A 14,453-nucleotide genomic window follows, 5' to 3' on the forward strand; every position below is an offset into this window, starting at 1 on the left:
TGGACATAAATCCATGACACATTGAAACATATCAACGAAAAAAAGGATGCAGTACTTGTTGTAAATGGCTTCTGTTTCTAACCTTGCTTATTCACTGCCCTTCGAGTGCCTGTTAAAATCAAAGAGTAGGTCATTCACCAGTAAAAGCAATTACAAAATGCAAATAGAAAAGCATTTATTGTCAAGATTGGCTAGGTAAAGAAAGTCTGCCTAATAACATTTCCAAGCAGATGACATAATTAGATGTTTGTATAATAAACAACAGAACCCAAGTTTTTTAGAATTTTTTTAAAAAGGTCATGACTAAAAATAAAAAATAAAAATAAAATATAAGTGAACATTGTGATATAAATTCTACTGAAAAAGTAGCAATTAAATTGCTCTCTGATAAAATAGAAGGCACCATCTTGTGGTTACTCTGAAAGAATGCACTTGGGACAGCCTCAGAACTGCCATCTCTCCCAGCCCATTCCGACTGTGCCCACTGGAATATCACAATTCTCCCAAAGACAAGGGCAATGCTTTCCCATTTCCAGCTCTCAAAAATATCAGTGAGACTAGATGCTGGGTATGACCAAAGGGGTTATTTTGCTCTAAATACAACTCAGGTTATTATGTTACTACAATGTGTATGTGAGTTATACAGCAAATTCAGAATTATTGTCAGTTATAGAAAAAACACAATTTCTGAAGCTTTTAAGATCAAATACTACCATAACCTATGGTTTCTTAGCCCAATGAATCTGCATGACTTTTTGAACCAGATAAGATCAGAGACTTCTATTCTTGTCATCCTTATATTATCAAAATCAAACCATTGCTAGTTTGTTCTGTAGAAGGTGTTTGAAATTTTTTTAAATGATATGTTTTGATAAACCAGTTAAGTTTGAGTCATCTCTCAATACACAGATAGTATCTTATACAGTTCAGCATTCAGAGTTTATTGTTACTTCAATAGAAACTATGGTAATGATTAAAATACTGTACATAACTCATATTCATTTAACAGTTACTTATGTGTATTTTGGGTCCAATGCTGCAAACTGCTAAGGATTCATTCGTTAAAACTGTGAGATAAACTACCTAGGCTGATCTTAATAAAGGTAGAAAGGAAGACCCAGGGAACTACAGGCTGGTGAGCCTCACCTCTGTGCCTGGGAAGATCATGGGGCAGATCCTCCTAGAAGCTATGTTAAGGCACATGCGAGATAAAGAGGTAACTAGAGACAAACAGCATGGCTTCACCAAGTGCAGACTGTGCCTGCCAAGACCAAACTGGTGGCCTTCTTTGATAGAGTGATGGCTTTGGTGGACAGGAGAAAGGCAGCGGATGTCATCTACCTGGACTTCTACAAGGCCTTTGACATGGTCCCTCACCACATTCTTCTTTCTAAATTGGAGAGGTGTGGATTTGAAGGATGTGTTCAGTGTACTAGGAATTGGCTGACTGGACACAGCCAAACAGTTGTGGTTAATGGTCCTGTGTCAGGGTAGAGGCCGGTCACAAGCAGTATCCCTCAGGGGTCGGTCTTGGGACTGGTGATCTTCAACATCTTCATCAATGACACAGATAATGGCCATGAGTGCACCCTCAGCAAGTTTGCAGGTGACACAAGCTGACCGGTGTAGCCAATAGACTGGAAGGAACGGAAGCCATTCAGAAGGACCTGGCAGTCTGGAGAAGTGGGCCCATGAAAATCTAATGAGGTTCAATAAGGCCAAGTGCAGAGTGCTGCAGTCGGGTCGGGGCAATCCCAAGTACTTATAGAAACTCGGGGAAGATCTCATTGAGAACAGCCCTGTGAAGAAGGACTTGGGGATTCTGGTGGAAGAGAAGCTGGATATGAGCCAGCAGTGTGCACATGCAGCCCAGAATGGCTTGCAGCCAACTATGTTCTGGGCTGCATTAAAGGAGGAGTGTGAGAGAGGGAGAGGGAGGTGATTGTCCCCCTTTACTAGTTCTTGTGGGGCCCCATCTGGAGTACTGCATCCAGGCCTGGGGTCTGCAGTACAGGAAGGTCATGGAGCTCTTGGAGTGGGTTCAGAGGAGGGCCACTAAGATGATCAGATGGCTGGAGCACTTCTCCTATGAGGAAACGTTGAGGGAACTGAGCTTGTTTAGCTGAGAAGAGAAGGCTCCGGAGAGACCTCACTGTGGCCTTCCAGTACTCGAAGGGAGCTTATAAACAGGAGGGGGAATGGTTGTTTATGTGGACGGATAGTGATAGGACAAGGGGAAATGGTTTTAAACTAAGACAGGGAAGGTTTAGGTTAGATATTAGGAGGAAGTTTTTCACACAGAGAGTGCTAACACAGTGGAACAGGTTGCCCAAGGATACCCCATCCCTGAAGGCATCCAAGGCCAGGCTGGATGTGGCTCTGGGGAGCCTAAGTCTAGTGGTTGGCAGCCCTACCTATGGCAGGGGGTTTGAAACTAGATGACCATTATAGTCCTCTTCAACCCAGGCCATTCTATGATTCTATGATTTTTCTTCACTCAACTGTGTAGCTGAGAAGATAATTAATTATGATGGAATATTCAATTGTTTCTGTCTTCCTTGGGAAATCCATGCAAGATGCAAACCAGTGTCAATTTAGATATTGTTTTTATTGCTTTATAGTCCATAATTTTAAAATATCTATTTTATAGGGGCTAATTTAGCTAATCTTTTTATTATTATTATTGATAGTATAACTCCAGAAATACTTTGCCTGTGTTGCTGGTTCAGTACATTCTTAATCTAGTATTATATGTTATCATAGAATGTTACCATAGAATCACAGAATGGCTTGGGTTAGAAGGGACCTTAAAGCTCATTCAGTTCCAAAACCATGCAACGGGCAGGGTTGCCATCCACCAGCTCAGGCTGCCCAGAGCCATATCCACCCTGGCCTTGACCACCTCCAGGGGTGGGGCACCCACAGCTTCTCTGGATAGCCTGTGCCAATGCCTCAGCACTCTCACAGAGAAAAACTTTCCCTAACATCTAAGTCTCCCCTCTCTTAGTTTATAAACATTCCCTCTTGTGCTATCACTGTCAGACCATGCAAAAATTCAATATCCCTCATGTTACAAGCCTTTTAAGTACTGGAAGGCTGCAATGAGGTCTCCCAGGAGCCCTTCCTTTCCAAATTGAATGAGCCCATCTCCCTTAACCTTCACTCTCCCACACTGAATCTTATTTTTAGGAAGCCTCTGACCAGATTTCCTCTAAGGTAGCACACAGTCTCATTTCACATTTTTTGACGTTTTTAACTGTTCGAAGATAATAAAATATACATCTGCTATTTTTTTTCCAAACAAATCTACCTTTGATCTGCTAATGATTCTGTGAGTTTTGAATGGCTATAAATCATAGTATATTTGAGTCCACAGTACTGTTTTAGTATTATTACTATTATCAATTGTTTGATAATTTGATTGATTGTTTTGGTTAGGTTTTACACCCATTAGATCTGGATCTTCTAGAAGATAGCTAGTAAATTAAAACACTTGTTTTTCAAACAAACTGGTCAGAGTAAATGTCACTAACAGTTTAATGGTGATGACATCCAAAATAATTTTTGCTTTTGAGAAGTGTGAACAAAAGAGGAATTTCTCCATGTCTATAAAATGCTATGGTGGCATGAATGCATGGGTGGCATTCTGCTTACTGGTGTTTGTTTCCCAGAAGGACAAGAACTGTCCCATGTTTCCTTCAGATTTTTTAGCACATCAGGAGGATGGATGCTCTGAGCCACTTCAGTTACTAGAAGTAGCAGTTTATTTAGCAAATAAAATTTTGTCTGCTGCTTTTCTCAGCTCCATTCCTTTTAAAATATCACTCCTCCAAACAGTTTCACACCAGGCAATGTTTCTGTTTACATATGTACTCCAGGATGGAAGCTGACATCAAAAATGCTCAAAAATCATCTAGATTATAAACTTAAAATCTGCATTGCTTCTTCGTTGCCTCAATGGAAGTGCAACTGTATATTTCTTATGTTACAAGGGAGGAAAACTTGTTAATATGTTCATTTATATCCCAGGATACTCAATATATTGATCTGATTTCTTTCATTTCCTTGATTGTTAATGTGACCTTTGATCATTCCTGTCTTCAAATGCCAACAAGTTTTATACAAATGCCAGAATTATACTTTGCGTCTAAAAAAATGAAATAAATGTTAGAAGAAAATAGGTGCTTCCTCTGTCTGTATGGGATAACCAAGGCTTTGTTATTTGCATGGTTTACTTGTCACAGGAGAAGAGATGTAGAGATTGGAGACAGATGACAGTCCTGCTTATCTCCCATTCGGCTGCTGCTACACTCCTTTCTTCTAGGCAAAGGGGGATCTGTTACTTTTGAGCAGGGAGGGAGAAGTCATTCAATGAAAGCCAGTGAGTTCTAGAAGAGTGGGTGAGGGTGGTATAGGGAAAAACATATGCAGGGATTCCAGCATCATTTCCTATTAATTTTATTCTACATTTCTAAATTTTACCTGTGTCTTCCTGATATGAGACTAGTTGGATGTTTGGGGAACGGAAGGAGAGTGGAAAAACCTAACCCTTTCAACTGCTTCAGATTCAGTCCTAATTCTGAAATTAGTTCAGCACTTGTTATGATTAAACCTTTTTGGTACAATAAATGCAAGACATTCAGATAACTCCACTTACTGCTATCTCTATCCAGCACTGAAAAAAAAAATTAAAAAATTAACAAACAAACAAACGAACAAAAAAAACAACAAAAACTCCACACAAAACCAGCACTTTAGGCCTTGGAGAAATAACTCCTTAAATAGAAAACAGTTTCTGTTTACTTCTTCCTCACGCAAATTCTAACATGTTGACAGTATTAAGTATGTAAAGTATTCACAACCTGCAAAACACTGAAGAACTGATGTTACAAGATTATTATCAAAACATTCCTATTTTTTCTAAGTGTCTATTAAAAGTCCAGAAAAGCTGAACCAAATTATACCAGTTCCCATATGAAATCCATATCCACCATAGGCATGGATAAATTTTTGAGATTTACATGGTTAGTTAGGTATTTGGTATCTTTTCCCTCACAATTTCATTTCAGAAACATAACATTCAAATAGCACATTAACAGAACTGAATGAGCCTAAAGTATCATAAAGAAAAGGATGTAAATCGTCCTTTAACATTTTAATAGCATGTACCCATGTTCAAACTGTGTTTAGGACCTTGTGACCTCACACAGCCTCACACAGTAAATATTAGAAAACATGTCTTTAGCAAGATATAAATTAAAAGACACTTGCATGGTGGCCTCAAACTAAGTTAAGACAAATCTTAAATTTTATGAGTAATAATTCAAGTTACAAAAATTCACCAGTAGCATCTGGAAAAATATATCTGTTGGATTTATATCTGATTTTACTAAATAGAAATATAAGAGCTACCATAGGTCACAAGTTCCTCAAAATTTGAACAACAATAAATTAACACCTAGTTAAAAACAACAGTTCCTCTCCATTTTAAAAATTCAGATCATGTCATAGCAATAAAATATATAGTTTGAGTTCAGATTTAAACATGGGCATATATTGGGATGTTTATTTTCTATGCAAAGTTTGTAATTTCAGCTAAGAATTTCAAAAAGATACTACTAGTATTGGCACAATTACAATACTGTGATAATGGAAATACAGAAGTACAGAAAAAAATAGAACTAGAACTTTCAAAATCAAGTCAGTTTGAAATTACAGATTTCATTATATTATGACTAGCAGTAAACCCACAAAAAATTAAGATGATGTAAACTTTTCCAGATGCTACCAGGACAACTTTTCAAGTATAAACTTCAGAAAGAACATTTCTATAGACACATTTTTATAGCTTGACTTTGAGCTACAGACAGTTTTGTTTTTTGAAAATCAGAATTATCTGCAGTTTAATTTGTTTCCCATTACAGTTTCAGATTTCTTCTTCATCCGTAAAATTAACTGCAGTGAACTTCCAGGAGTAAAAAGCTGTCTTTTTTCAGGCTTGAATAAGAGGAGAAATAGTCACTTGTCCTGAAAGCTGGCTACAATTAAACATATTGAACACAAATTAAAAGCTGTAAATGTAAGACTTTGGGTACTTTGCTGTGATCCTTTGTTATAGAAATACTGTATTATATGATAAACAATCAATATGCACCTACATTTGGCTATAAAATGTTTTAATTTTTATTTAAGTAGACAATAAATAAAAATAAAATAGGAAAGTACAGTATTTACCTTTTCCAACTGGGCATTTTTTTTGGATTTGTACAAAAACTCCCCGACTGCCACGAAGACAGAAAGCACCAATCCTGCTGCCAGGACAATAAAGATTCCTCCAATATTTTGAACTCCTAAAGCACTGGCCTCTTTGCTTTCCTCCTCTGGGCAGCCATTGCCTCTCCACCATTTCTCTTTCATCATGTGAAGCTTTCCTTCCTCTTGCAGCTGTAGAATTGCTATAGTGATCTTGTCTCTATATGGGGAACCTAAAGAGATCACAGGGATCATACACTGTGGTGTATATTTTAAAGAAATTTACTTTTGATAAGAATAAAATAAATGCAAAAAGAAAAGAATAAAATAAATCCAATGCTACAGAAAATTCTTTACAGCCAATAACACTTATGGGAAAGCCATGTACATCTATCTGTAGTCACCCTGGTCATACAAATGCAAAACTACATGCACATATTAGTATATGTGCAAAACTTGATCCAATTGGTGTTTCCTGTAAGCCAGAAAATACTGATAAAGCAAGTCCTACTACATTCAAGCCTATGATCTATTAGACTATTAAATCCAGTCAAAGAGTATTTAAAAATAAACAAATAAATAAATAAATCACAACTGGCTTTTAATTATGCTGCAATAGATTTTCTTTAATAGAAATCTATAGGTCATTGCTTTAGTTTGCTACCCTAAACTAATCAAAGGATCCAAAGTCTGATATGTAACAAGCACTTTATATTATTATTATTTTATTACAAAATAGAAACATCAACTTATGCTTCAGGACAAGGCCACAAAAGTCTATTTGATAAATTGTCAGACATGATACCATCTAAATACTTATTAGCACTGTCAGGAAAGCAAGCAGCTCATTCAGAAAGATAAAGTGTCTGAATAACAAGGATGTGAATTATCATATTCATATGTAAGCTACTTCTTTCTCATAATCTAATATTTTAATAAGATGTGAAAATTTTGCTGCTTTAAAACATTTCAGTATTTCAAAGAGCAGTTCAGAGAGTAGTGTCGTATCTTCATATGTCATCTGCTCTCCTTTATATAGCGCACAGGATTTTTCAATGAGTACTTTAAAATCTACATTAATTACTGAATAATATCACTAGAAAAAGCTTTACTATTCTGAATGTTAGAGAGTAAATCATATCATTTAGAAGTGATTTTTCTGTGCTAAGATTTGTGCAATACTTAAGGAAATAACAAAGCCATCATTTTTCTTCTCCTCCTTCAAAAACAAGAAAAAAAGACTTTCCATTAAATTGGATAAGAAATCCCAGGGAGGAAAAAGGAAAAAAAAAAAAAAAAAAGATTAGATGAAAAATCATGGCATCCCCCTTTTCATGTGTTATGAATGCAGTTCAACAAAGAATTCCTCCTTTCTTTCTTTCTTTCTGTCATAACAGCGTTACAGACTACCTATCATTTTTACAGTGTTTCCTTTGGATGAATAATACAGTGTTTTCATTCATTTGATACCTTTAAAAAATTCTCAGAATCTTTTTAGAGAAATAATACCGAGACATTTCACTATTTCATATATATTCATTAATTCTGAAAGAGCTGAATGAAAACATTCATAGGATATTTTGCACTTTTAGATTCTGAGAAAATATGGTATTTTGGGGGATTTTTTTCTCTTTTCACAAAGTACTCAATTTATTACTGCATATTTAGAACTTGTCATGAAAATGTATCTAATTGCAAAAGATGGCTGAGGCAGCATGGAAATAAAACACTGAAAGACCATTCATTACAAAATATTATGGGCTCTTCCTTAATTTCAAAATAAAAGGTAGGAAGGTCTCAAAGGCTCAAAGTAAAGTTTCAAGAGCTTGAGTTTTTATAATCTCTGCTTAGAAAAAAAGAACATTCTGTGCTAGGGGCTACATTATGTTTACACAGGACTATAAGGAAGCAGAGAGAAGGAAAAACAAACTCCCTTCTGCTTTCTTGTGCACACAGGATCCTACGTTTCACAGTTTCAGATTACCTTGATTGTTCTGAAACTCTGTAAAACCCTACTCTTGATACTTGTCTTCATCCAGATCAGAGAAGGAAAGTGATTTGTTGGCAAGAGCCCAAGGAGTACTACACATCCTAGAAATATTTAACAAGAGCACAACTTAAATAACACTAGCTTCTGAGAGATAATTTTGAACTCAGTTTAAATCATATTCTGATCTGACAAGATACTTCCTAGTTAAACTGATTTGCATTAGGTTTCCACTCTTTTGTTTTCAGTATATAGGTAGTACCATCTATTTTTCATGTATTTATGCATTCTAAGGCCCAGTTTTGGAAAAATACAAATTCTAGTCCTTTCTAAGTACTTAAAAATGAACTAACAGAGGAATTCATGATCAGAAACCATAAAGCACAGGATAATCCCGTCTACAATTAGTTAAGTTTATCAGCATTGTGTTTAAAAAATGCATCTGAATAGTGAATCAGATAAACAACTTTTGCATCACTTTCTGTTGGTGATTTGCAAAAATTTGGACAAATATTTGGGTAGTCAACAGATTACAAGGTTTCCCTACAGCAATATTTGCATTTGTTACAGTCTGTCTTAAAAATAGTAATATTACAAGTAAGAATTAATTCTGGATACGTAACATGGTATACTGCTGATGTTAAATTAAATATTTAAAATATTCTACCTTTGAAAAAAACTAGCATTCATTTTTACTATTCCATTCTTTTACTGAAAGATTCACAATGATACAAATGCATTGTTTCTCATTTTACAACAGTCTAGGTTAGGCGTACTGAAACCTAGACAGCTGATATTTGGAAAAAGTAAACTCAGAAGACCCTGAAATGGCTAAAAGTTTCATCATCTGATCAGGGATGAGAATATGTACAAAGCATCCACATTACACACTTAAAACTACAGTTTTCCTTGCAGAAATGAAAAATGTCTACAAGTAAATATCAAATGTTTTGTAATATTACTGGTAATTTTCACCATTATTCCTATCACAAGTGAAAGATGAATTAAACCATTTCATGAAATATTGCATGAAGGTCATGTCCTGTTTGTGTGTTTTGAATGCAAAATACTTCACTGAAGAGAATTCACTGTTCAGAGAGAAAAAATAAAGTGTAAAAATAAAACTAAAAATAAAAACAGAAATTGGTATACTCCTTGACAAATGCATATGTAGAGAGGTGAAAAATAAATATAGTACCAGGAAGAATGGAGTAATAAAGCAGAAATTACAAAAAATAAATTAATTAAATGAGAGTAAAATGTCAGATTCATAGAAAGCACAAGTAATGTTAATTTTCATGTGCAGAAATGCAAACCTCAAGTCAATTAAATGACTGTTGAAAAAAGTCTTACTAATTTGTGCATGGAGAATTACTTGGGCATGGGCAGGAAGCAGCAATACAGATATTTAAAACTACATCCTAACCTCAAAGAAAAAAGACAAAAATACAATTTTCCATTGACTGTGTAAAAAAAAAAGCAACTGTATGGAAATATCAGGCTTATTCTTTCCCTTCTTGCCCAGGTTTTCTGTCTTCTTTTCTCTATTGACTCCATGAACCATTCCCATGATAAACTACTATTAGTGTGACTACAGAAAAAATTATACATTATTTGCTGGACCCACTTTAGTTACAGTCTATAGGAATGAGAATTTCTGCTGAAAGAATTTTAATATCTTCTCTCTATTTACATAGTTTATGGAGACCTTAATACCTGTCAATGATCAGCAAAATGAATGAGGGATACAATAATTTGTAATAACTTAAATATGAAAATTTTAAATGTAAATGAAAATGTGTATAAAATTCTGTCTGAAGTATCTCTACCAAGCTAAGATAACAAAGTCTCAGAAATACTGAAGTTATATTTAGATAAGTTTGCTTCCCTGAAGTCACAGCACACAAAGATTTATGTACATAGTTAGATATTTAGTCATGACTTATGAACACATAATTTTGATACATTGAGACTTCACTGTATATAAATTAATATATTAGAATCCTGCTGATTTGGCTGATCTTTGGAATACTTCTTACTAAGTTATAATTTAATTAAATCTTCTGACTATTTATTTATTTATTTATTTATTCCCAATTAAAGGCAAAAGGATTTGGAACATACTGGGACTTGCAGAACTGAATTTGGCCTAAAACAAATAAAAAGGAATGGTAGCACTTGACAAACTCATTAAAAACTGCTGAAACATGAACTTGTTTATTTCATTGTTCCACGTTAATTTTATAATGAGAAATTGCTGTAAATTGTTTGATATTTTGAAACTTGGAGGTTTGTGCCCATGTGACTTAGTTACATATTAATTTTCATTTACTAGACAGAAAAATCCAATTTGACTAGTTCTACATCATTTATAGCCTCTTTTATTGCTGCTATATTTCCCTTGTTATTAAAAACAAGACTGACTGTTTTATCTTATAACATTATTTACTGTTCTATTTTTTCTTTGCCTAAGCAAGAGGAAATTACCTAGGAATATACCATCATAATCAGTACCTTGTTTATTTCCATTATGAACTGAATAGACGCTTAGCCTATGAAGAACCACAGAAAAACTCCTTCCTGTTGCAGGGCCTCATGTATCACCAGCCCTGAAACACATTCCAGGAATGTGTAGCATCCTCGGCACTCAGTAATAAAGGCTGTCAGCCAAATTTACAACATGCCATAGGAGAGATTCCTCTCTTATGCAGCTCAGGGGCAGTGGGCATAGTAGAAGCACTTTAGCTCCACAGAATTCTTTTTATTTTGAAAGTCACAGGTATTTTTTCTCCCTAGCACAAAATCCTCTCTAACTGGCATGAAAGAGAAGCAATTTAGAAGAGTCAGCATAGTTTGGTTTGTCCCTCCTGCCTGTGGATTCAGAAGTTACCAATCAACATCTGAAGAAAGTGAGCAATTTTTACAATTCACAGCTCCTGGGTCCAGTATAAAAATCAAGTAATTTTCCCATTCTTTGGGATCATTAAATACTATTTCCATATCATGGAGTAATTCTACTGCAATAGTTGCGTATTTGATGGACTGAAATTCTTTGGCAGTAATAGAAAACAAGCAGCACATGACAGCGAAGCAACGAATCAAAAGAAAACGTAGTATTTCCTGCAAACTCGAAAAGGGAGAAGATCCTTCTTTATCTCAGTTTCAGACTTTTAATCAATTCCAAGTGAATGAGAAAGGCTCATCAACTGGACACTGAAGTTCATGTTCTGAACTCTCAACATAATAAACGAACAAATAAACAAACAAATAAATAAATAACTAAAAATTATGCCACTAAGAAGATGTCCTCAGATGCAAAACAAGCCACTTACACAATATCAATTAGCCTGATATTTTTAAGAGTATGGAACAAGCCAGCTATGGATGTGAGATATTCAAAAGCCATCTAGATGTCGTCCTGTGCAAGTGGTTACAGGTGGCCTACTTGAGCAGAGTGTTTGGAGCAGATGACCTCCCAAGGTATCTTTCAAACTCAACCATTTTGTGATTTTGTGAAATGCAGCTTTGAAAACAAATTTGATTTATGATGTTAAGTGAAGTGAAGCAAGCCAGTTTTTCCAGTTTAACCCTCCCAGTAAAAAAGAAAAGCTGGCTCTTTCGTTTTCCATGCAGATTTCTCTTCCCCAGTTATATGGTATAAGTGACTAATGAAGCAAGACAGTCTGCTCTTGGTGGACCTTTGGAAAATGGAGACATAGGAGACATCTGCTGTGTTCCTCAGGTGAGAATAAGAATCCTCAAATATTCAGAATTCTTTAAAATCACTGACTATTGTATAGGCCTCCAGAGTTTCACTTATTGTGTTGTCTGTCTGTAAGGCACCATGACTGATTTAAAGCCACAGTGCTACTCTTGTCATTTATCCTAGCTAATGTTCTGAATTCTATCCTTAAAAGTGTGAATAGATGAAATAGAAAGAATTCAGATTTATGAAGAATTTTCAATTTCAAATTTCTTTTCCATTACAAAGGAATCACTTGTTGTGCAAAAAATGTAACGTTTGGGTCTAACTAAATGACAGCCAGGAGCATACATTTACATCTTTGTGTGCAAATTCATTATTCAAAGAGAACAATCTCAATTCTATAATTAGAAAGTTTGAAATACTTTCATTGCAAAAATCTTCAGTACTGTGAAAGACAGAAATTTGGAAGTGACCAGTCAGTACTGTGAAAGACAGAAATTTGGAAGTGACCAGTGGAGACTGTCTAGCTCACTCCAGTGGCTCAAGCAACAGCAGCTTGTCCATGGCAGGTTGTTCAGTTGAGTTCACAGAACCAGCTTTAATTGGAAGAGACCTTAAAAATTACCTTGAATGCCTCTCTTAGCAAACTTTCAGCCTGTTCCAGTGTCCAATCATCCTCACTGTAAAGAAGTTTTCTGTTGTAGGGTTTTTTTTTCATTTGTTCAGTTTGTCCAAAATGTCTCTTGTCTTGGTGCAACGTGACAGGGAAAAAAGTTTGGCTTTGTCCACACTATTTTCACTATCAGGTATTTACTCACATGGATAAGATCCACTTTAAGACTTTTTCTCTCCCCCTAGCAGAACAGTACCCTCTCTCTCCTCTCCTGCAGCTTTCAGAAAGGCAGTGGTCACTATGATGATATCACATGACCCTCAGTATAGCCTGAAAGCATTGCAATTGTACTAAAGGACTTTGGCAGACAAGGAGAGGATGAGTAATATTTATTCAGGAAATGTGAGACAGATGCAATTAAGAGTTGATGCTGCAGTTTTCACAGAACAAGAAAACCTAAAAACGTAAACGTTATGTGCTGGGATGCAACACAGTAGTTTGTTTCTGTTTAGGTGGTGATATAACAGAACAGAGACATTTTATGCAAGCAGATGAGTCTTTGACAATGCAGCACGTATATGAGGTCCTAGCCACTACTGAAGTTTGAATAATATCTTTGCTTCAGTTACATCTGTCCAATAAAATCCTACTCAAAGCTCCACTTCTCTGAGTCTGCTCACAACAAGTACTGTAAACCCAGTGCTTTGGCAATCCTTTAGTAATATAAAGAAATGTCTCCTACCATGCCTCAACACATTCATACTTGTGAGGGAACTATAAAAATGCAGTTCTTTCATCAAATATGTTAGCTACACAATCATACATGTCAGCAACAATAAATTAACTGCTCAAGCAGTTGAAATTCTCAAATTAGTTTCAGTACATTGTTTGACCTGCATAAAAATAAATAGGCATATATTTTTTTCTGAATGTTCAGCTAATGAAGACAAATACATTAATTTGTTTCAGTTATGAAAGAACTGAAGAACTGCGGTTTTATACATGTAAAAGTGACTAATATTACAGTACAAATTATATGAACAATTACAGATTAAGTGCAGGCAAGCAGAAGAAACAGGCCTCCTGTCGTGGTATATGGCTTCATGTTTATTCCTACAAAGACAGATTTGTTTATATCTCAAGTCTCCAAGGCCTGGTAAAAAAATGTTCATATTATATAATTTGTATACCCTGATGTTAATAAGTAGCTTCAAGAGAACTAGGGGATTGTAACAATTTTAAATGATACTCAAGTTATCATTGCTTAGAAATTAGGAGGGGGGGAGGGGTTCGTTCATTTTTATTATTGTTTAGTTTTTGTATTTTTTCTGTTTCTTTCTTTGTTTTGTAGTTCTTTAGATTTTGAAAACTATAGACAGGGGACAAAGTTTATACTCTTAGTAGTTAGAGTGCAAGATTGCACAGTATTCATTACACCTCTTATTCAAAATTCACCTAAGGAAGCATAATGCAAACATAAATACATATGCACACTTAATAAGTAGATAGCACCCCAATTGTAAGATGCTTTTTTTTTTTTTTTTTTACATCATCAGTAATTTAGAATAGACAGTAGACAAGCTCTGATACCTCCAGTAGTGTGCCATACAAATAAAAAGGAAATATCTGCAGAGTCAGAAATCTCAGGAATTATTAAATTGAAAGCCAGTGTAAACTGTTTGTTAGAATTAGTACTTTATAAAGGAATCATAGAATCATAAAATATACCAAGTTGGAAGGGACTCATAAGCATCATCGAGTCCAACTCCTGGCTCCATACAGGAATAGACTTTCACCAATGAAAATCAACCTTTTTAAACATCTGAACTTTTTGGTATTTCAGATATGAAATTGTACTATTAACAATATTAGGGGCTAAATTTATATGTTATTTA

General features: G+C 35.2%; 1 protein-coding gene across 1 annotated transcript in view; it reads right to left on the bottom strand.

The window, feature by feature from the left end:
- The window catches only part of GRIK2 (glutamate ionotropic receptor kainate type subunit 2), a 366,322-nt gene that overhangs the window by 10,512 nt on the left and 341,357 nt on the right, over nucleotides 1-14,453 (bottom strand). The window contains exon 15 of the mRNA XM_085217584.1: nucleotides 6,235-6,485. Coding sequence (XP_085073710.1) covers nucleotides 6,235-6,485 — 251 coding nt within the window. The remainder of the gene's footprint in view (nucleotides 1-6,234; nucleotides 6,486-14,453) is intronic.

This window comes from Meleagris gallopavo, chromosome 2 (assembly GCF_905368555.1).
Source record: "Meleagris gallopavo chromosome 2, MGAL_WU_HG_1.1, whole genome shotgun sequence".
Lineage (NCBI taxonomy): Eukaryota > Metazoa > Chordata > Aves > Galliformes > Phasianidae > Meleagris > Meleagris gallopavo.